General features: G+C 40.3%; 1 protein-coding gene across 7 annotated transcripts in view; it reads left to right on the top strand.

The window, feature by feature from the left end:
- rbfox3b (RNA binding fox-1 homolog 3b) overlaps positions 1–25,379 on the top strand; it is a 620,267-nt gene that overhangs the window by 403,771 nt on the left and 191,117 nt on the right. For 5 of the 7 annotated variants that reach the window (XM_028454741.1, XM_028454737.1, XM_028454742.1 and 2 more), the window contains one exon: positions 2,305–2,417. In XM_028454741.1, coding sequence (XP_028310542.1) covers positions 2,305–2,417 — 113 coding nt within the window. Of the gene's footprint in view, positions 1–2,304; positions 2,418–17,325; positions 17,904–25,379 lie in introns of those variants that run through there. The other 2 variants (XM_028454740.1, XM_028454745.1) reach the window with 2 other exon arrangements.

The raw sequence follows: 25,379 nt of genomic DNA, 5'->3' as shown, positions 1-25,379 counted from the left end.
CGTACTACTCATACTAACGTACTGCTCATACTAACGTACTACTCATGCTAACGTACTACTCATGCTAATGTACTACTCATGCTAACGTACTACTCATGCTAACGTACTACTCATGCTAACATACTACTCATACTAACATACCACTCATGCTAACGTACTACTCATGCTAAAGTACTACTCACTAAACTACTACTCATGCTAACGTACTACTCATACTAACGTACTACTCATACTAACGTATTACTCATACTAACGTACTACTCATCCTAATGTACTACTCATGCTAACGTACTACTCATGCTAACGTACTACTCATGCTAACGTACTACTCATACTAACATACTACTCATGCTAACGTACTACTCATGCTAAAGTACTACTCACTAAACTACTACTCATGCCAACGTACTACTCATGCTAACGTACTACTCATGCTAACGTACTACTCATCCTAACGTACTACTCATACTAACCTACTACTCATGCTAACGTACTACTCATGCTAACGTACTACTCATGCTAACGTACTACTCATGCTAATGTACTACTCATACTAACGTACTACTCAGACAAACGTACTACTCATCCTAATGTACTACTCATGCTAACGTACTACTCATGCTAACGTACTACTCATGCTAACATACTACTCATACTAACATACTACTCATGCTAACATACTACTCATACTAACATACTACTCATGCTAACGTACTACTCATGCTAACGTACTACTCATGCTAAAGTACTACTCACTAAACTACTACTCATGCTAACATACTACTCATGCTAACGTACTACTCATACTAACGTACTACTCATCCTAACGTACTACTCATACTAACCTACTACTCATACTAACGTACTACTCATGCTAACGTACTACTCATACTAACCTACTACTCATACTAACGTACTACTCATGCTAACGTACTACTCATGCTAACCTACTACTCATGGTAACGTACTACTCATGCTAACGTACTACTCATGCTAACGTACTACTCAAGCTAACATGCTACTCACACTAACGTACTACTCATGCTAACGTACTGCTCATACTAACGTACTACTCATGCTAACGTACTGCTCATACTAACGTACTACTCATGCTAACGTACTGCTCATACTAACGTACTACTCATGCTAACGTACTACTCATGCTAACGTACTACTCATGCTAACGTACTACTCATACTAACGTACTACTCATGCTAACGTACTACTCATACTAACGTACTACTCATACTAACGTACTACTCATACTTTTTTTATTTTCACATCAGATCAAAGGGTTTCATTAAAAAATCCTTTGTTTTTAAGATGAGATTAGGTGTTGCATTGCATTCTGGGATCTGTAGTTTGAAATGTGCGCAGCAAAACGAGACAAGAAAGATGATATTATAATGTCTGTTTCTTTAACTGTTTGGGTTTTTTATTTTATTTATTTAAAGGGTTTTTTTTCCAATGATTTTCAAATTAATTTATGATTCAAAAGGAGAAAAAAACCCAATGTTTGTCTGTACGCTAACGCTGCCATCATTCCATTCTCTTTAGTCTAGACAGCAATGGAAAGGCTGCTGTAACCTCAGGCTGTGTGTGTTTATTAAACAAGCAGGATCAGTGCACAAACACTTTTCAGGTCGCGGAAAAAAAACAAAAAAAAACTCCCGAGCCGTGCACTTTTGTGTGCGTGAAGGATTTTAAAGGTCTCTGTAATAATGTGGCATCAGCAGCTCGTCGAGTGCGGAGGAAAGTGAACTGTAAAAAAAAAATAAAGGAGAAAAAAGCTCTTTTTTACAGCAGCGCTCGTGTAAAGCAAGTTTGTTTTTTATCGCTAACAGCGTCGGTGACATATTGATGATACACTGTGAAGTGTCGCCTCTCAGAGGAGACCTGAATCAAAGCTGTAATCTGAGAGCATCAGGAGTGGCGGTCTCTCACTGTGAGGCTGTGATGATGATGATGATGATGATGATGATGATGATGATGATGGCTAAATGTCTCCCATCATTGCCCAGTTCATAACAAACCTCATTTGGACTTTTCGCACCTCATCAACGGAGCATTCGGACTCCGTGCGAACCCAATCGATGGGACACGTAGCTAGGCTGCTATCTGCATCCCTCACTGCGTGTAAGGTCAATAAACCCCCCTGATCAATATTTATAACAATCAATGTTGCATTCTCTATTATTTCGCTTCCTGGGCAATGATTTCCTTTGATTGAATTATTTTTTTTTTCCAATCATTCTGCTGTTCTTGGTGTGTTATAGTGAGTGTGTATTTTTGTGTGTGTTCCAGCAGGAAACACGTTGTGTAAGTCAGGAAGCATCGCCGTCTTCGGGAACGTGGTGTACAGCGGACTGCTGAACGATCACCTCTGGCATCTGGGAGTGCCCCTCTTCACGAGACTGGTAAGAGCGCCACGTGTTGAAAACAAACAGGTGTGAGGGCGGAGCCGCTTCTCGAGGCCTGGGATTGGCCACGTGTGAGTGGCTGGCTCTGCTGATGGCCAATAGGAAGTGACGGGGCCGTGGGGTCTGTTTTATTTATATGTATGAAAATGCATTTTAAACATATTTAGATTGACATTAGAATGAAAAAGGCTCTGTGTGAAAATAAGCTGCTTTTTAACCACAGTTTTTCACTAAAAACAAAGATTAATGCTGCATCAGGGCCCTAGCTACCACCCCTTTAAAACAGGGAGAATGGTACGACCCACGTGTGTTTTTGCTGCTGCTGCGGTAGGTAGTCTGAACTGTGGATGTGACAAAGAGCAGGAGATAGACAGCAGCAGGAAACCATGTCTTTCCTCAACAAAGGAAAACCAGGAAATAAATAAAGGAAAGAGAGCGAGAGAGAAGGTGAAATGAGGGAAAACAACTGTTTACTCAGTTCTTCACAGGTGAAATTTAAAACACTCACATCTATTTTAAGCAATATATTATTAATGTTCCCCTAAGGATTTTTGTTAATATTTTTCTGTTTCCGCCACTTTACTTGGATTTTTAAGGCCCCTCCCGGGTTTGCAATTTCATGAAATTTGACAGGACGATATAGTTTTGGGAAAAATGTTACATGTAATTTGTTGATGCAATTTCGTGACTCGTTAGCGCCACCTAGAGTCTTTAACTTTTCATTGGTTTGAACATATGCAGTAGACCGTGACTAGCTCAAAAGGTCATTTGGACCTAGCGTAAATTCCACAACAGGAAGTCTGCAATTTTGAATTTAGCCAGCCAAATTTGGCACTTTTTCTTCATTTTTGGCCAAACCACACCATCTTTAAAAGCAAACTCTTTCTAGAGCATTCATTTTTAATTAGAATAACTATATGCACCCTTGCACATTTAAATGCTGCAACATTCCTTTTGCACGTCAAATCCTAATTGGAAATTAAATTATTTAAAAAAAAATGATTTTTTGACTTGCCACCATCAAGTCTTAAGTAGGTGACCAGAGTGACCCCATGATTCTAATCATTCTATATTTACTTTTTATTAACCAGATTAAAATAAACAATGGATATGGAGTCATGAGGTTATTCTATAATACTTTAACCCGTGTTAGAGGATTAGGGCGGACAGGTTAGGATTAGAAAGGGTTTAGTTTTAGAGTGGAGGTTGGATAATTGTGTTAGGATTAGGATGGGTTTGTTTAGGATTAGGGTTGGTTTGTATTAGAGTGGGATAGGATTAGCATGGGTTAGCATTTGTATTTATTGTGGTTTGTCAATGTTGAGGATGTGTTGGGTTTGGTTTAAAGTAGGTTTAATCTCAGGCTGTTCAACTACAAATAATTTCATAATCTCATCATGGATTACACTGTATTTCACTACCAGCAACTGGAAAACACAAACAAGTGTCATGTATTGCATTCATTTCTCCAAACAGAAGTGCCTCATTCAACAAATTAGTTGTTTAGTCTTCCTCTCATAAGAAATTAAATATGCTTTAAAACGATAAGAGGAACATATTAAATATTACTGAGTACAACACAACAAATTAATTCTATGAATCTACCAAAAAAAGCAGGTCCAATTCAATATAAAAAACAAATAAAGGCCAGTTTATGATGAAATGCTAGGGAAAATTATGTTTTTATCGGACTTTGTGCTGATTACACGTTCGGTTAGAAATAGGTAAATAACCAATTTGTTAAGAGTTAATATTTACATGTTCTGCTTTGATAGAGATGCTCTACTCTATGACACTTTTTGTTGTCTGTTCAAATGTATTTGGGGGAAATATTAATTATGTCTGGGTTACATACTTTTTACTCACTGAAATGTCAAATGTATATTGCTAATAAAGCAGAAAAATCCTAGTTTTGTCGTTTCTCTAGGTTTTTTTTTTGTAATGCAGGTACGATTGACAATTTTCAGAACTCCGTTACCATCAACCGTATCCATGGAAACCCCAGAACAACTTCTTAATGTATTTTTTTAGAAAGGTAAAAGTTTTAGAAGAGGAAGCATTGAGTGTGTTATGGCTGTGACCAACTTTCATTGTTGTCCACTCCACTCCGTTACCATACAACGGTAACGGAGTGAAAAGACCTAAAAAAAGCCAAAAGGCCAGTTCATGAGGAAATTAATAAAGAATAATTATGGCAGATTAGGGCTCAGGCAGCCCTTATTTTCTCTGCACTTTACAGAAACTCTTTATCGGACTTTGGGCTGATTGAACGTTCATGATTTCCAATTACAAACCATTAGATACTGATAAATGCAGGGTTTTCTGTCCAATCATGGATCTTCAATCCAGGCAATATTTCATTAGTTGTAGTGGTATTACATTATCAAGCTAATATGAGACTTACCTGGTTGTATTTGCTCACATTCCTGGTTGTAAACATCGCGTTTTCCAGCTGCTGATACTGAATGTCTCAGGAAGTCCGAGTGGACGGCGCGGGAAGTTTTTGACTGAGTAACAAAGTGTCTCTCTTTCTACTTTTTAGCAGACAAGAAACTTTCTGTGTGTGTTTAAAAGTAAAACAAGTCCTCTGAGCGACGTTAATGAAGCTGACACTTTTGCCAAAAGTTTCCCGCGGAGCCTTGTACACACACAACTAACTGAAGCCCAAGGAGGGAATAGAATAAGTACTTTTGTGCAACAATTAAAAGGCTTGAGGTATAACAAAGTTAGCAAACAAACACTTTCCTTTTTATGCAACATAAAGTATCTCAGTGATGCGTGTGGAGGAGGCGGGGCTTGAGCAGAGTGGAGCAGTGGATACGGGAGTTTTCACACACTCGATGTGTTTTTAAGGTTTCATATCGTTGCAGGGAGTCCTCGGCTCACTGGGCTGTAACGTTACGGATAAAAAAAGGAAATACTCAGTTGGAAAAGAGTGTTTTCTGTTCACGGGAGTTTGAGTAATGGGCATTTACATAAGCTGCTCCATTAGAAATGTTACAGTTGTTTATATAGTTTCTGTTTATACAACTAGTGTTGTAGTACACAAGACCACATTTTAGCTAACTCGGGATTTTCCGTAATGACCATTCGAGACCAGCCCTGATTTCTGCTATTCTTCAACTTTAATAATGTGATAATAAGCAGAAGAACTTGGTAAAACAATGAATATCTTCAAATCACATCAGTTATTTTGGCATTGGATCATATATACAGTTGAACTGTTTCTGATTATTTAATGTTGACATTTCAATGAAACATTTCCCATTGGCTCACTGATCTTTTGGGTTCCCTTATGTGTTCAAACACCTGCAAACGTTCATTTCATTTTTTAGTCAGAAATCCCTCTAAATACTTACTGTACATTCACCTGACAAATATACATCTTGTTCAAAATAATTCTGGACTGATCAGTGGCTTTTTAGTACATACAAGTTTATTTCTTCCAATAATTTAGTGCACGAAGAAAAGTCTGGGTCTGTCCTTGTGTCCACACGTACCGCGCCATGTCTTCTTGGAGAGAAGTGGTCATGTGACCAAGTATGTGTTGCCCTGTGATGTGTAATTGCAGAAAAAAGTGTTTCCATTGAGTTTTTGTGAAACATTTCAACCTGGGAATGTCTGGAAAACCTCCTCATGGAAGCCTACAAACTTGTTTCCATCACCAGTTTTTATTGCGCGATATAGATTTTACGCATTTCCAAGCCTAATGGAAACCTAGCTACTGTTTGGATATTGTCGATGCCTTATTGACTTTATATCTCATTAGCTTGGATTTCATTACAGATTTCTGCAAAATAAAAGCGATATTTAAAAGTATAATTGTGCTTTGAAGATGTTTCCATTGAACGTTGCTTTGAAGGAGGAGCCACTTAATTCCCGTGAAATCTTATCTCGCTGCAGAAAGATTGATGCTCCACCCCTCCTTATAACATAAATAAATAAATAAATAAATATTCCTTTGTTGTTTCTCGTCTAATGTGGCACTAATAATTTTAAAGAAATATCTGGGTCTTCTCTTCTGTCCACACGTACCGCGCCATGTTTTCTCCTAGAGAAGTGATCATGTGACCAGGTATGTCAGGTTCTGGGACGTGTATTTGTGAAAAAAGTGTTTCCATTACCAGTTTTTATTGCGCTATTTAGATTTTGCGTATTTTCAAAAGTAATGGGAACCCAGCTTCTAACTTGCAGCTCAAACTGGACAATAATTGGCCACTGAACTAAAACGAGCTCGACATCCCTGGATGGATGTGATCTTTATATAAAACTAATGAATGTGTAGGAGTTGTGCTTCCAACCTCAGATCAGGCTCAAGTAGAAACTGTAAAGTGTGCAAACTTCATGATGGTTTGGTTTTAATTAAAGGCGAGCGAGCGTCGGCCCAGTGATGAATGTCCGTCTCTGCCTGTCAGAGCCAAATCGAGCGTTTTTATTAAACCTGTGAGATCACAGAGTTGGTAAAACTCCGACGCCTTGTTTTCGTCCCCGTTAATTACCTTCTTTTCTGAGCAAGTTCCCATCAATGTTCATCATTGATTAAATACGTCGCCGTGGCTGTCGTTTACAAGTCGGGAATTAGTGCTGATTGGAGCACGAGGGTTGCATATAATTGGATTACATTAAATAGATAATTCCGCTGATGTCATAAATGTCTAATGCGGAGGCTTGTTTGATTATCAATTTGTGTCAAACGGAGAAGACGCGCGAGGCCGTCAGGAGTCCCGTCGGGCTTTCAGAGCCACCAGCAGCTCTCCACGCCGCCGCGGGAGCCTGAGCGTGAAATATATATTTAATATCAGCCACACGCACACAGAGTGACACGCACACGCTGCAGCCAATAAACAAGAAAGATGCAACAAATGATAAAGACATCAAACACCACAGGTTACCGAGATTTGGTTTCTAATTACAGAGAAGCTATTATCCCCAGGAAAATGAGCCTGTTGTTCTTCGTCATTAAGTGAACGAAGGAAGGGAATAATTACAATATTTCAGACGGTGTCCTTTAAAGCTCAAATTTACTTCAACGCCATCACTCACACTGACTAACGGGAAGACTTTAGAGATGTCGGAGGGTTTAGGTTCTCGTACCTGCTCCATGTTTGGACCGAACCAGGGGTGGACTGGGACAAAAGTTCAACCCTGGCATTTTGGGTCCAGACCAGCCCTCTGCATTATCAGCGACACCATGTAGAAACCGTTATTAAGTCAGTGATGCTCAACATGTGGCTCTTTGTCTTCATTTTACTTGTTATTCCTCCAGAAAAACTTAAAAGGGGGACATTTCTTGACCCATTATTACTCTTTTCTATTTTGCAACTTCTTTTGTCCCATTTTTGGTCATTTTCAAAAAGTTCTGACACTATTTTTCAGACTTTAGTTACCTTTTGCCAATAAATATCATGTTTTTCCTATTTTTTGCAAGTTTTTTTTCAATTTTTTTGACCACTTTTCATCCAAATAAGCTAACTTTTGCCCAATAAATATGGCTCGTTCAATCTTTTCCCACATTTTGCCTATTTTTGTTCCACACTTTTGCCCTTTTTCGCAATTGTTTGCCACATTTTGGTCTTTTAAGCTAACCTTTGCCATTACATACCACCTGGTTCCTCCATATTTGCCAATTTTTTTGGCCGATTGGATTGATTTTGGCCCATTTTATCCACTTTTCACTCTTTTCTTGCCACGTTTTTGCCACTTTTGGACCATTTTTAACCACCTGTTACCAAAAAAAAGAACACAGCAGCAGCTGAGTCAGCTGTTTCAAACACTCACCTGATTGTTCAGCTGCTAAATCACTTTCTTATCATCCTCTCTTCTTCTGATTACAGGAATAGTCCATTCAAGGTGATAATCATTTGATTTGTCCAACCGCTGCGTCGCATTGCGTCACAAACACGTCAGATCATCTCAAAGGCGATACAAGGCGATATAACGGTTACTAAAAGTGGAACTAATTGTGAGCTCTCACACTGCGAGTCGGCTACACCGTGGCTGACCCACTGCTCCTCAAATGCAGAGAACACATTTTTGTGTTTTCTGCATTATAAGTATATATGTACAGCTACATATATGTATGTAGCTCTACATATATACATATATGTATGTAGCTCTACATATATACATATATGTATGTAGCTGTACATATATACATATATGTATATATGTACAGCTACATATATGTATGTAGCTGTACATATATACATATATGTATGTAGCTCTACATATATGTATGTAGCTATACCTATATGTATGTAGCTGTACATATATATGTATGTAGCTGTACATATATACATATATGTATGTAGCTGTACATATATATACACATATATGTATGTAGCTGTACATATATATACACATATATGTATGTAGCTGTACATATATATACACATATATGTATGTAGCTGTACATATATACATATATGTATGTAGCTGTACATATATACATATATGTATGTAGCTGTACATATATATACACATATATGTATGTAGCCGTACATATATACATATATGTATGTAGCCGTACATATATACATATATGTATGTAGCTGTACATATGACAATAAAGTATAACGTATATTCTCTATTAAACCAGTGCTTGTTTTAGCTGTGAGGTAGTTTGAGAGGGAGGAGCTCACATTCTTATATAGGGTAGGAGGAGCTAGGTTTTTCAGGAGGAGGAGTTTCCACGATGTGACATCACAACACGAGAAAAATCCAACTGTCCCGTTTGGAGCTGACTTTTTACAAAATGTGGAATAATAAGGGAGGAAACAGAACTTTTCCTCTGAATGAGGCTAAAGAGTGTATATCACTGTAGCAAAACCATTAGAAAGTGATTTTTTTCATTATACCGCCCCTTTAATGTTTGATTTTTAGGACTGTCAAACTTGTTTCATTCATTTCCATAAAAAAAAAGCTGGATTTGAAAAATGAATAAACTTGTTAGTTTAACAATGATATTTTTAAACAACTAATATGTGAGTAATTATTTGAGAATATACAGAAAACACAGTATGTTCTAATAGCTTTAACTGTGAAACTGTTGGATGTGGTTTCTCTCTACAACGTGTCAACACACTGTTTTATTATTACGCTTGTCTTCTTCTCCTGTAGAATAGAAACATATTGATCAAACATTGTGGCTCACCTCCACACTGCAGCGTCGTCCGTCCTCCTCAGGACGTGCACCTTAGCGACAGTGGGGGGTGGGGGGGGTGTAACCCCCCACGTGTCCCACCAGCAGTGGTATCAGCAGGACCCCAGCCTTCCGAGCCCCCTAATTACTGCACAGCTCTGCCAGTTTGTGCCCTCAGGCCGGCGCCGAGTGCTCAATGCCAAGATGTAAACACTGCATTATTAACACAACATACAGTCTGTGCACGAGGCGGGGTTGGAGGGGGGAGGGGGGAGGGGGGGGGGGCTGTGTTTAATGCATCAGGCGTAAGTTTACATGCTCGTGGGTTTTTTTTTGTTTTTTCCTTTACGTGGACCTGTGCACAATAGATTTATTGTTTCGCAGACAGTGAGATCCAGAATTAGCAGATGGGCGATTTGCAGTGTACAGCGTAATGTATGCTTACAAATGATGTTTAATGATATCTTCCAGGGAATGGGAAGCAAAGCATTACCATTTTCAAGGCTCGACACGCAGCCGGTGTCAGAAAGCTGGAGATATCAAATTAAGTAACACACACCGTGTATGTTTTATGCATATTTATTGGCTGACAGGGTTGCCGGCGTTGCACAATTTCTCCTTTATCATCATGGTAACACACGAGCCAAACATGGCTACCACTTATCAGCAACGGCACAAGAATCACGGCTTAAACTGAGGCGTGCGTGCGTGCGTTGGCCCGACAGGGAAAGGTAATCAGAGTAACTATTGGAGTTGAACCTGAGCTAGTGAAGCTAAAGGGAAAAAATCATATGTGTAACATAAAACACCTAATTTACAACTTAAATAACCAGTGATTTTTATGTTTTTACACTCATTTTATTGCTTTATCGCTAGAAAACATGTCATTTTTACCTCTTTTTGATGAAAAAAAACAAAAAACATTAGTAACTGCATCAGGGCTTATTTTCTTTATTAACCAACTGTTTAATGTTAGAAAGAACATCAGTGACTAGATGATCTGGAGTCCTGGTGGATGCTGGTGTTCTTTACGTGTGTAGTTTGCATGTTCTCTCCTCGCTTGTGTAGGTTTTCTGCAGATAATCCAGTTTCCTTTCCACCATTTAAACACATGAATGTTGGGTCAATTTAATGATGTAATGAACAACACTTCATATTCAATGTTTTCCTTTTAGCAGATTCATTTAGCCTAATAACTCTACCAGGAATGGAAAATACAGAATTCACTTAATTTCTACTGAATTTTTCAAACAAAATCAAGCAGAAACCCACATGTTTTTGGTTATCATCACACATTTCCTCCATATTTTTTTTTTTTTTTACTGTAAAACAGGTGGGCTAACGTTAGCTTTAGCATGTTAGCTAACGGCTAGACGTGAGATGTGGCATTTTGGTTTTAGTGCATTTCTGCTGTGAATAAATGTGAAATAAATGACAATACATAACGAATGATTTTAGGAAGTTTCATATCTGTAATGAAGGAAAGATAATGAACTGGGAAAATGTTTTCAGGGAAAACTGAAAGTGTTTAGATTCACAGTAAAAGAGAAAAGTAACCATGTTATTGTGTGAGGTAAATATTTTATGGTAAAGCATTAGTAAAACAAGAAGTTATTTAGTTATTGAATGTTCTGCATCTTAGTGAATTAAACCAGTGGTTATCAACCTTTTTAGCCCCCAAACAACCCCCAAAATAAAGGTTCCAGAGCGTAGAGACCCCCACTGTACCTTTATCAACTGCTTTCCAGGAAGTTGAGTTTATACTGTATTTGCTCCATAGTATATAGTCATCTTAAAGATGGAAATCCTTGTTTTCATCGGAAATAAAATTGGTTAAAAGTAACAAAAAATGGGCAAAAGTTGGTGAAATGTGATTTTAAAAACCACAGAAATTGGTTTTAAAGTTGAAAATTAGAGTGGACGAAAACCGACAGAAAAAGTGGTGAATACGGTTCAAAGTGTCATTATGGCAACAATTATTTTACACTGGCAAATAATGGGCGTTACAAATTGTGAATGTGGTTAAATTGGCAAAAAATTAAGGATGAAAAGAGGTTAAATGTGACAACAATGGGTCAACATACTGTATGTGATGGGAAAGGTGGTCAAAATATGGCAAGTTTGGTGTAGTTGCAGAAAATGGTGGAAAAGGTGGTGAAATGGGATTTTAAAAACCACAGAAATGGGTTCAAATTGGCAAATTAGAGTGGACAAAAATTTAGAGAAAAAGGGTTCAAAGTGTCAATATTGGAACAATTAGTTTAAAAAAGGCAAATAATGGGCATGACAAATCGTGAATGTGGTTAAAGCGGCAAAAATAATCATGAAATATGGTGTAAAGTGGTTAAAAGTGACAATAATTAGGTGGAAAAGTGGTGGAAAGGGTTTGAAAGTGGGTGAAAATGTGCAGAAAAGCATTGAAATGTGATGTAAAAGTGTCAGAAATGGATTAAAATGAGCAAAAATATGAAAAGAAAAAGTGATGAAAATAGATTGAAATATGGCAAGTTTGGAGAAAAAGGGTAAAACTAAGCAAAAATGGGCTAAAATTGTTAAAAACAATATTCTTAGTTTCTTGAAAGCATCTGGCGACCCCCTCCCAGAGCCTGACCCCAAGGTTGAAAACCCCTGGATTACACAAAGGAGAGATGAATGAAGTGAGCGACTGTGGGAATTGATTTCACTCTTTAATCCTCTGTGTCTGTTAGAGGAGAGACTCTGCTCCTGAGGAGAGGCGGGGCTGTCGTGTTGAGATGACATTTCCGTTCCCGCCGCTGACCCTTAATTAGTCCCGTGCAGATCTTTCTCTGTTAAAACACCGTCGCCCTGTGAGCAGCGCTTCCTCCACACAGAGCAGAAATGTCAATACCTACCTGTGGAGGACACGCAGAGATAAAAACCAGGGGCCGGTCCCCGAGTCGTAAAACAGGTCACTCTATAAAGTGAAGTGTGCGATTAAGGCTAAACCAACGCATGGTGGACGTTCCAGAGCAGAGAGCACACACACACTTTCACTCAGTCAGTCAGTCAGTGAGTGAGTCAGGCCTTCACTTCCTCCTCTCTCTGAAAGCTCCATCTTTGTAATGGACGGCTCTGTTCTCCAGGGAGTGTCTAGACTGGGGAGGGAAATCTGAAAAGTCGGGAAAGCCCCGCCCCCACCCTCGCTCTCACTCCCTTTTCTGAAGTAATCCAAGGACTTCCTCGGACGACGATGTGGAATTATGTGGGTTCCTCAGGGGTTCTCAATCATGCGCTCGCCAGATGCATTTAAGAAACTAAGAATATTTTTGAACCACTTTTTGCTTATTTTTATCATTTTTTTGCAACTCCACCAAACTCACCATATTTCAACCTATTTTTGTCACTTTTTCTTGCCATATTTTTGTTCCTTTTTAATGTATTTTTGCTACATTTCTCCCATTTCTGACATTTCTACATCACATTTCAATGACTTTTCTACACATTTTTTCTACACATGTCCAGCACTTATAAACCCTTTCCACCACTTTTCCACCTAATGTCACGTATGTTGACCCATTAATGTCACTTTTAACCTCTTTTCATCATATTTTATTTGTCATCCCCATTATTTGTTTCAACTAATAGTTCCAATATTGACACTTTGAAACCTTTTCTTTTTCCGTCTGATTTTGTCCACTTTAATTTGCAACTTTTAAACAATTTCAGTGGTTTTTAAAATCTAATTTCACCACTATTTCTACCATTTCCAACAACACAAAATTAGCCATATTTTTAACCTATTTCCTTTTAATGTATTTCTTGCTACATTACTCCCATTTCTACCACTTTTCCTTCAAGTTGCAATGACTTTTCTACACATTTTCAGCACTTATAAAACCCTTTCCACCTAATGTCACATATGTTGACTCATTACTGTCACTTTTAACCTCTTTTCATCATATTTTATGCTTATTTTTGCTAATTTAACCACATTCACCATTTTTCATGCCCATTATTTGCCAGTTTAAACTAATTGTTCCAAAATTGACACTTTTTCTGATTGTTTTTGGCCTTCCTAAATTACAACTTTTCTCTTTGGTTTTTAAAATCCCATTTCACCACCTTTTCTACCATTTTATTAGTGATTAAAACCAGGATTTCCATCTTTAAGATGACTATAATAATATTAATAAACGTTCCTGGATAACAGTGGATATTATTCAGATGAATAAATAAATGTGGTTATCACAGATTCATAGAACAATGGACCATCATTTTACTGACTTTATGGATGGACCCCAAAAATCTCTCCCCTTTATTCCCCCTTATAGATGGTCCTGTCTCCACATGACTGTTCTTCAATGTTCATGTCTGTGTTCAACCACCTTCAGCTACAGTGGGGGTCCCCGCTCTCTGGGACCTTTATTTTGGAGGGTCGCGTGGCTGAAGAGGTTGAGAACCACTGGTCTAACCCCACGTGGCCCCCTTTCTTCCTCTTCCTGTGTGTGCGCCTGCACGCTGGTGCTGTTCCTCTTGTCTCTGCCCTCAGTTATTTATGAGCAGCACTTGAAATAGACTTCACTATTTGATAAAAGCGCGATCCTTAATCTGAGTTGCCTGAGAAGTGCATTTCATTTTTATTTCCCATCAGAGATTGATGGAGGAGCGGGGGGCGGCGGTTATCCACGCGGTGATTGCTAATGTAAATCCATTGAGTTCTGGTGTGGACATGTAGGAAAGATATGGGAGGACTGGTGCGTTCAGTGTGTGTGTGTGTGTGTGTGTGTGTGTGTGTGTGTGTGTGTGTGTGTGTGTGTGTGTGTGTGTGTGTGTGTGTGTGTGTGTGTGTGTGTGTGTGTGTGTGTGTGTGTGTGTGTGTGTGTGTGTGTGTGTGTGTGTGTGTGTGTGTGTGTGTGTGTGTGGAGAGACAGAAGAACGATGTGACGCCGCCTCTGATTGGTTAAACACGCAACGACTCACCTGGAAAATGAAGCTGTGCTTGTTGCACTTCTTCTTTGAATGGCGGCGCGTGCATACGTATCATATTCTAGAACTGTGTTTCTCAAATGGTGGTACGCAATCCCACTACAGGGTGTACTTCAGAGAGAGAGAGAGTGGAAGATTAACAGATGAAAGCGTTAAAAATATAGGTTTTTATAATGTTTATCTTTAGTGCAAAGAAAAATACACTGAATAATAAAAAGAACAGACAAACAACAACTAAATACACAAGATGACACCAAAACACACACACATGAAGAGATAAAAAGACTAAATATCACCAACAACACACAAAACAACAACAAAGACGCACTAAATGAGAGAAAAATACACAAAAATAACAGAGAAACAACCAAACGACACCAGAAACACACACACACACACACACACACACACACACACACACACACACACACACACACACACACACACACACACACACACACACACACACACACACACACACACACACACACACACACACACACACACACACACACACAGAGAGGGAGAGAATAATTCAAATAATACCAACAACAACACAAAAACAACAGCAAAAACACACAAAAGGAAAGAAAAATATGATGAATAATAAAAAGAACAGATAAAGAACAAAAAACACAAAAATGATGATGGAAATGTATCTTTATTAGAAAATCAACTGAACTTAAGCTTTAAAAGTTTGAGAACCACTGTTCTAGGGTCACCATACATCCATATTTCCTCTTTTCACATCTTATCTGGTGAGATTTTACAAATTATTGAAATAGTTTGAGTTTCCTAATGGTGTAATTATGGTTATTTTATTCACGTGACGTAATCATTAATGATACGCTTTGTTTTGATGAAATGGTCACACAAAGAGAGAGATTAAAAGAGACCAAACGAAAAGGTTATTTATTGAAGTGTATATTTAATTCATATTCTGTGAGTTTTTGTGTTATTGTTTTCATTTCTCATCGTTTCAATGATTCAAAGATTTCAAGAAAGTTTATATTAGATTTTTGAAGGACAGATTGTTAAAAATGTAGGATGTAAGGAGCTAAAGTATCGTAGATCGATGTGATCTGATTGGTTAATAACACGACTCACCTTTAAAACTAAGCCGTGCTCATTGCACTTCTTCTTTGAATATCAGCACGTATCATATTCTAGGGCGACCGTACGTCCATATTTACCCCAACACGTCCTCTTTTTACATCTTATTCTGGGATTTTGTTCCAAATGATTGAAATTGTTCAGGTTTCTCAGGTTTCTTTCTGTAAAAGGTCGTACGTCCGCTAATATTTGCTGTATTTGGGAGATTCCACCAGTTTCTGAAAGCTAATGAGTTGCTCTTTACAGCCAATATTGTATTTTCACTCACATGTGACGTAATTATTAATGATAGCGCTTTATATTTGATGAAATCGTCACACAAGAGGAAAAGAGAAAGAGATTAAAAGAGACCAAATAGTGATGGATTTAATTGAAAAGGTCTTTTCACGTCTGAACTGGAGAACATTTTACAAATGACTGAAATTGTTGGGGTTTCCCAGGGACCCTGAACACATCTTGGGGAACACGTTCTTTTAGACGACCATGACTCTGCTAATATTTGCTCTATCTGGGAACTTCCACCAGTTTCTGGAAGCTAAGAAGTTGTTCTTTAAAGATGTCATTACGGTAATTTCACTCACACGTGACGGAATCATTAACGACGCTGCTTTGTTTTGACGAAATCATCACACGAGGAAAAGAGAGAGAGAGAGATTACAAGAGACCAAAGTGGGTGGATTAAATTGAAAAGGTTATTTATTTCATAATGAATTGATGTTCTGTATTTTGTTAGGGTTTTAATTTGTAGGAGGTGATGTTTCTCATTGTTTTAATCATTCAGCGATTTCAGGAATGTAACGTAGAGCGATGTGATTGGCTAAACACGTGACTCACCTGGAAAACGAAGCCTTGCTAATTGCACTTCTTCTTTGAATGTATCGCCGCGTGCCTTCGCATCATATTTCACCCCCCCCGAGGCGGGAGTGGTGATAAATTTAAAGCGACAGTCACGGCGTGCGAACGAGGCCTCGTGTGTATCAACCTCCTCCTCATGTGGCGATTACTGATGGGAGACGTAACCTGGAGAGATGCTACACTGAACCACCCCCACCCCCCTCCAAGGGAAGCTCTTTTATTGGAGGAAGCGGCACAAACCTCAGTCCGGCCCCCCTCTGGTCACCACAGGGTTAACATTTCCGAGCGTGTATTGATGATATGTTTTGAAAATTGCTGAGGCAGGCTCATTGTTACAGTGCCCCCCCCCCCACCCACCCCAACTCCCTCTTCCCGCGTGGCTTCCCTTCCCCCCCCCTTTTTTTTTATAGCTGCCAGATGGAAAACACAGTAAAGCATGGAATGTAATCACCACCACCGCACTCACTTCACCTGAGAACAGGCGGCTTCTGCTTCTTCTTTGGTGGTGGTGGTGGTGGTGGTCACCAGTGGTGGGGAGGGAGAGGGGATGAAGGGGGTGTTGGTTGCACACACACACACACACACACACACATACAATGTGAAAAATAGGCCGCCTCTTCTTCATTTTCTTCTCGTGGATGAACTAAAACTGCCACAACTTGAATGCGAGTCGTCTTCGTCACAAGAAGAAGCAGAAGAAGAAGAAAGAGGCTCCTCCACTATCATCACTATCACACTCCTCCTCCTCCTCCTCCTCCCACCCTCCCCGCAGAGCTCCCTCCCTCACTCCCACCCACCCCGTCCATCCCCGGGACGCTGAATTTTACAGTACCGTCTGCAGGATCCCGATTTGTTCGGCGCTCTCTCCTCTTCCTCCTCCTCCTCTTCCTCCTCTACCACGGCTCCAGTGGAGGAACGCTGGAGGCAGCTGTCAAAGCGCAGGCTGCCGCTCCTGCTGCTCTAGTTGAGCCTCGGCGCCGCCGTTCGACTGATTTCACATTCACCAATAAGAGTCGGCACAGGGTCGAGAGAGAGAGGGAGAGAAAAGGAGAGAGAGAGAGAGAGAGAGAGACTCCAACCAAGTGAGGAGTGTGGTGGAGAGCAAGTGGAGTAGAAGAGTGTCAAAAGAACAACACCTCCCCAGCTTTTCCTTCCTTCCTTCTTCTTCTTCCTCCTTCCTCTTCTTCTTCTTCTTCTTCTTCTTCTTCTTCTTCATCTGCTGCTTCCTCCTCCTCCTCGTCTTCGTCTCTTTTGAGAAACATTGACTCCACAACAGTTTGAAGGACTGAAGAAGAAGACGAGAGAGGAAAAAAGCTCTCGGACTCCTCCTCAGGACTGATCCCAGTGCTCGGCCCCCGCTTGGCCTCGCTCTCCTGCGCCCGCCCGACCACACCTGTCCCGCCTCCACCATGATGATGTACTTTTGGGTGAGTAAGAGTGTGTGTAGCGGCTGCTGCATTGGCCGTGTGTGTGTGTGTGTTTTTATATATCTACACTGCAGCAGCAGAGGCCTGTGTGTGTGTGTGTGTGTGTGTGTGTGTGTTTACCTGTCACACGGGCGTTCCTTCTGTACGCGTGTGCTGTTGCTCCATTTCTCCCCATCGACAGACTGACTACCCAGCATGCATCGGGTCGTCTGTCTCCCCCGTTTGTAACACTATCCCGCCAATTTAGCGCCGGCGTCTGGAGGAAGGATGTGCCCACGGGGTTTTCCAGGGACACACATGATATCCTGTGTGTGTGTGTGTGTGTGTGTGTGTGTGTGTGTGTGTGTGTGTGTGTGTGTGTGTGTGTGTGTGTGTGTGTGTGTGTGTGTGTGTGTGTTAAATCCAAAGTCAGGCAGAATTTCATAAATGAAACAGCATTAAGTGGTGAATGAGGGTGATTACGGATTGTTAAGCAGAGCTGCTGCTGATTAATTCTCTTTGAGCTCTTGTGTGATTAGTCGGATTGGATTCTTCTCCTCCGTTTGTTTGCATTCTCTCACACACACACACACACACACACACACACACACACACTTCTGTTGCACAAGATGTGTCTCTGTTTCTACACCTGTTTGCGTTTTAACTCCATGCCGTGTCCTCTAATGCAGTTGTGTGTTTGTGTTTGTGTGTGTGTATATGTTTCTACACACATACACACACACAAATCTTTTGTGAATGGTTTAAGTTTCAGTTTTTACTTTTAGTTTGTCGTGGTTATAGGAAGCATCGACACACAGAGGTTGTTTTTAGGACCAAAGATGGTCTGAACTGCTGCGTAACGGGGCGTACATTAGTCACAAATGGTAGGAAATACCAAAATAAACTTGTGAGAAGAAGTAAACGGTAATTAACTGTAATTCAAGGACTAATATCAAAAACAAGTGGAATGTCAAACTGTATTTTTCAAAAAAGTTAAACTTTTGCTTCTCCAACAGATTCTGATTCTGATAAGTTGTTAAATAAATGAATAAAAGTAACGACATACATCCATAAAAGTGCCCAGTAAAATGCATTGAGGAGTGAGGTAGTTTAACAAGGTCTGATGGTGCGTTCACTGACACCTAGTGACTGGGAGTTTGTGTATGCTTTGCATTACTTAGCGCAATCATTTTTTAGCGGGTAACAACCCCACGATGGTGGCGAGGAGGTTTTTGTGCACTCGCAAATGTGTGGGATAGTTGTGGTAGACCTCACACACACACACACACACACACACACACACCTTTCCTTTTCCTTTCCACTGACGTCTTTTTCCCCTCGTCTACACCCCAAACCAAACCATCACCGATCCATCGTCAGTCTTTCCTCGTCCGTTTGCTCCAGAAAATCCAAACAACCCCATCAACTCAATTTCCTGACGCCACGTCAGCAGACGTGAACGCTGTAGTGCAGGGGTGTCAAACTCATTTTAGTTCAGGGGGCCAAACACGAAGCACTTTGATCTCAAGTGGGACACATGTTTTATGTCACTTGCACTTCTACGTATACATAAATGTAAGAAACCGACAATATCCAAGTAATAAGTGACAATAATCTGCCCCAACAGGATCCTCACTTTACATTTCCTAGATTTTTTTTTCCAAAATCTGTTTAATTAAGGAAAATTGAGAGAAATAAAAGGTTTGTTTGTTTTTTCAACAGTAAAAATAAAAAGGTAATATTAAAAAGCACCTGTAAATACTGTTGAGTTTCATTCACACAATAATTTAGGTTTTTCTGTCATTTTTGCTTTCTCTTAATGGCTAAATTACTCCAAAGGGCCGGATTTGGCCCCCGGGCCTTGAGTTTGACACATGTTGTAATGCTCATTTTAGTTTGGGGGCTGAATACAGACCAGTTTGATCTCAAGTGTACCACCTATTTTAGGACGGAAAAGAACAATTTTAACATCATTGTTCCCTAGTTTTAAATATCAGTTCAATTCACTTGTTTTTGTGTAAATTTAGAGGAATTTTGTGGAATTGTTTGTGAGAATTTTCCAGATTTGTGGAAAAATTGAGAGATCCTTCCACAATTTGCAATAAAAATGTCTACATTCATGTGATATAAACAAAGTAAAAATGCAAAACCCTAAAAATGTTGTAGAGTTTCATTAAATTGATGAATTTGAGATTTCTAAAACTGGATTATTTAAGTCATGTTTTCTCTGCCATTTTAACTTTCTTCTGCGGGCCAAATTGGATGCCCTAAAGGGCCGAATCTGCCACCCGGGCCATAAGTTTGACACATTGCGCTGTAGTGTAACAACCAATGACGTCTGTGATGTAATCACTGCATCATCCAAACACTCTCCACGTGTCTGTTGGTTTGTTTTTATCGTTTTCTCAGTTTTACAGATATTAAAGTCTGGGACGCTCAGTGCTGGCTTTGGACGGCCCTCCTGTTTGGCGCCATTGCGTGTGGCGAGCGTCACCTGAGGTCCCCCCCCCACTCCCCTCTATCCCTGGAGGCCTCCATCAGTCTGGTTCTACCTCATTAGCATATTTATTCAGCGAGCAGATGCTCTTATCCGGGGCGATTACCTTTGGCTTACATTTCCCTGTTGCCCACTGATGTGGACGAACGTGTGTGTGCGCAGACGTCCCGGGTTATGGACGGGACCCATGGGTGCCACCCAGGTGTCTCCCCCCTCTCTCGTCCCATATGCTGCGCTCACCGCCTCTGCTGAAACTCGGGCCTGAACTCGTGGCGGGTAATTGTAGGAAGTTGAGGAGGTGACGGCGCAGTGCTGTGTGTGCTCGTGCTGCCAGTGGTGTGTGTGTGCGTATCGTCCTCTGCAGGAAGAGGGACGAGCCATGCATGCTCCTGTCCTCCCTCAGTGGGATGAATAATTTAGCAGTGCAGGGCCCTCGCTGTCGAGTGGAGATGGTGGTAATGGGGGAGACTGGATATATACGGCGTGCACGAGGAGCTCTGCTGCTTTACGTTTTCCACGACCGCACCGGAGTGTGCGACCGCCGCAGGCTAGCTGCTGCTCACGTGCTGCGTTTGCTCTGCATTAATGCTCTGTTTTTATTTATCCGAGGGAAGAAGTGGAAAAGGAAAGAAGGAAACATTGGCGTGCAGTGGCTTAAGAAAAGGAGGTGGTTTGGTCATTAGCAGGAAGTGGATTCCCTTCAGGCACACGCTCCATCACGGGCCGCCGTGATTCGCTGCTCGGAGCTGCATTCTTACTGCAAATTGTGTCATTAGGTGGTCCAGTGTGTCTTTACTGCACTGTGTGTGCATATATATGCAGCCTGTACACACACACACACACACGTTATCAGCCATTGGCTTCATATTCTGATCGTTTGTTGATGTATTAATTGATCTGAGCCTCTGTCACACATTAACATGCAGCACTACAGCAGGGGTGTCAAACTCATTTTAGTTCAGGGGCCCAACACGGACCAGTTTAATCTCACGTGGGCCCCAGATTTCTGGTTTGTTATTGATATAGAAAGTATGAAAGAAACCTGCAATATTTCAGCAATAAGTCACAGATTTAATCTGGGTGAATTTGTCAAATAATTTGAAGGAAATTGCAAAGATTCTGAAAAAAATGTAGAGTTCTTTCAACAATTTAAGATGACACATAACTGCCGTCATGTGATGGAAGCACCGGGAAAGCTGTGAGCACCTGGAAATATTGAGTTTCATTTACACAATTGAAAAATTTTTATAGCTGGATTATTTGGTAAATTACACAATAGTCAATGTTTTCTCTGTCATTTTTTGCTTTCACTTGCGGGCCAAATTGGATGCTCCAAAGGGCTGGATTTGGCCCCCGAGCTATGAGTTTGACACATGCTGTAGTGCAGGGGTGTCAAACTCATTTTATTTCAGGGGGCCAAATACGTAGCAGTTTAATCTCAAGCAGCTGAGAAATTGGATGCTCCAAAGGGCCGGATTTGGCCCCCAGCCCTTGAGTTTGACACGTGCGCTACAGGTTTTGTCTCTGCTGCAATCGCTTGTTAACTTCCATCTCAAAGAAGCATCACGGGCAGGAAAAACACGCCATGGCGAGGAAAACGTGCTCCTCCAGCGATGTGAGCAGCATTTCGTTGAAACAAAACATAAAAAACGTTGATGATCATAATTCTGTCTCAGATGCTAATTGTAGCAGCAGCTTTTATTCTCTTGGTTCTCACGCCGCAGTCCTCTTTGATATCAGCTGATGAACAGATTAGATACGGACAGAGGAGGAGGAGGAGGAGGTAGAGGAGGAGGAGGGGGGGAGGAAGGGCTGTTCTTAAACTACAGAAATACACCGACACGGGGGAAATCACTGGCGAATTTAGCGGAGGAAAATAGATCCGGACGCACGCAGTAAAAAGCCCTGGCGCCGGCTTATTGCACCTGCTATCATTAGTGCTTTTGTACACATGGTCGGCCTCCCAGGGAAAAGTCATTATCCAGCTGTGGCGTTATTTTCTCTGCTGTTTCCTCCTAGTGGAGTGTGACTTCAGGGCCAGAGCCAGCGCGCCGTTTAATGCCTCCAACACAATAAAGGACTCCAGCCTTAATGATGTGGGATTGGATGGCCATGCCTCAGGTTGTCCAGGGGCTTGTGAGCCGTTACGACCGGCGGCCATTTTTTTTTTGCCTAGGCCCCGTCCGTGTCGATGGCGCAGCAGCAGCAGCAACGGAAATAAAAGATTGGATTTAGTGATTAACGGCGGGTGCGTCGCTTAACGGGCTCGTTTTTGTTCTTTTTTTCTGTTTATATTGGGACGTAGAGAGGATGCTGAAAGGTTTACATTTGTGCATCTTAAAGGAAACAAAACCAAAAACGAACAAGTTTATATCATCTTCATTCTGAATAATATGTCAAGGTTTCATTAATTCAGACACATTTTTAAGGAAATTTACTTTGATCTTCTTTGGAGACGTCTGCTAAACGCTTTGATGTGTCTTCGACGTCCATGTAATAATTCCAGCAAGTGCATGTTTTCTTCTTTTTGAATAATATGTTCAGGTTTCATTTATGTAGACACATTTTTCTGAAAATTGACTTTGATCAACAACTGTCAATTGCTAGTCTAGGCATCTGCTAATCACTTTGATGTGTCCTCTTGACTTTCTTGTCTTCCTTGTAATAATCCCAGCAAGTTATTTTTGTCTTCTTTTTTAATATGTTCAGGTTTCATTTATCCAGACAAATTTTTCAGGAAATGTACTTTGATCTTCTTCAGAGGCGTCTGCTAATTGCTTTGATGTGTCCTCTTGACTTCCTCATAATAATCACAGCAAGTTAATTTAGTCTTCTTTTTGAATAATATGTTCAGGTTTCATTTATTCAGACACATTTTTTAGGAAGTTTACTTTGATCTCTTGACATGTTTTGACTGTCAACTGGCAGTCTTCTTCAGGGACGTCTGCTAATCGCTTTGATGTGTCTCCTTGACTTCCTTGTAATAATTCCAGAAATTGAATGTTGTCTTGTTTTGGAATAATATGTTCAGGTTTAATTTATTCAGACAATTTTTTTTGGAAGTTTACTTTTTACTTTTACTTTTTCGACTGTCAACTGCCAGTCTTCTTCAGAGGCAGTAGCAAAAATATTTTAAGAAAAAGTGATGAAAACATAGTTAAAATATGACAAGTTTGGTGTAGTTCCAGAAAAAGGGTAAAGAAAAGTAAAAATTGGCTCAAATTGTTCAAAACATATTCTTGAAAGCATCTTGCAACCCCAAATGGGGTCCTGACCCCAAGGTTGAGAACCCCTGCATTAGATGACACAAAAAAATTCTCCTGATTGTCCAACGTATTCAGAGATAAAAGAAGGAAAACATCTGAGAAAGTACCTGTAATCAGTTTATGTTCCAGTGCAGAAATGTGGCACAAATCTACCTCCGTACTCAAGTGAAAAATGGCGATTCCTCTAAGTACACGCCCTCCTGCTGCACGAGGCCCAGAGAAGTGCAAACTAATACCACCGACACATGGCGTCCCCTGAACGTAGACGTGTGCTGAGTAGAACATAGACGTGTGCTGAGTAGAACATAGATGTGTGCTGAGCAGAGTGACATGTGCTGAGTAAAACGTAGACGTGTGCTGAGTAGAATATAGATGTGTGCTGAGTAGAATGTAGATGTGTGCTTAGTAGAACGTAGACTTGTGCTGAGTAGAACGTAGACTTGTGCTGAGTAGAATGTAGACGTGTGCTGAGTAGAACATAGATGCGTGCTGAGTAGAACGTAGACTTGTGCTGAGTAGAACATAGACGTGTGCTGAGTAGAACATAGATGCATGCTGAGTAGAACGTAGATTTGTGCTGAGTAGAAAGTAGATGTGTGCTGAGCAGAGTGACATGTGTTAAGTAGAACGTAGACTTGTGCTGAGTAGAATGTAGATGTGTGCTGAGTAGAACATAGACGTATGCTGAGTAGAGTGTGACGTGTGATGAGTAGAACATAGACTTCTGCTGAGTAGAACGTAGATGTGTGATGAGCAGAGTGTGACATGTGCTGAGTGGAACGTAGACTTGTGCTGAGTAGAACATAGACGTGTGCTGAGTAGAGTGTGACGTGTGCTGAGTAGAACATAGATGCGTGCTGAGTAAAACATACATGTGTGATGAGCAGAGTGTGACATGTGCTGAGTGGAACGTAGACTTGTGCTGAGTAGAACATAGACGTGTGCTGAGTAGAACATAGATGCGTGCTGAGTAGAACATAGATGCGTGCTGAGTAGAACGTAGATGTGTGATGAGCAGAGTGTGACATGTGCTGAGTAGAACGTAGATGTGTGATGAGTAGAGTGCTGCTAACGTGCCGTGTCACTCTCAGACCATGTCTTTTTTTTCTTTCTTTTTTTAGACACAAATTTGGGGCAAAATCTTTAAACTTTTGCTGTGGTTTCATTGGCTCAGTGAATGTGATGAAACATCTCAAAGCTGTCAATCATTTCACCTCATTAACATATTTAATGTTGGTTTGGTTTTGGGTTAAAACGAGGATTTTTTCCTCTGACAAAGACGTACAAATAACTCAGAAAGTTCTTCAAACTAAAACTTGTAATTTGTGACTTGTGAGGTATTGTGCTTATTTATTTATTTATTTTGCCATTTTCACAATTTGTAATGCCCATTATTTGAAACTAATTGTTCCTACTTTTTAAATTACATTACCATTACAACTCCCCTTTCTCCCCATTTCTGCCACTTTTAAGCCAATATTGACAATTTGAATCAGTTTTTACCATTTTCTCTCTCCATTATTGCCCACTCTAATTTGCCATATTTTAAGCTATTTTCATCACTTTTTTTTGCCATATTTTTGCTTTTTTAAAGCTTTTTTTGCTACATTTCTCTCATTTCTGACACTTCATCACATTTTTATGTGTTTTCTGCACATTTTTTCCACTTTCTACATATGTTCAGCACTTATAAACCTTTTCCACCACTTTTACACCTAATGTCACATATATTGA

The sequence above is a fragment of the Gouania willdenowi genome, chromosome 8 (assembly GCF_900634775.1).
Source record: "Gouania willdenowi chromosome 8, fGouWil2.1, whole genome shotgun sequence".
NCBI classification, from domain to species: Eukaryota; Metazoa; Chordata; class Actinopteri; order Blenniiformes; family Gobiesocidae; genus Gouania; species Gouania willdenowi.
This window is presented reverse-complemented; position numbering and strand designations above follow the sequence as displayed.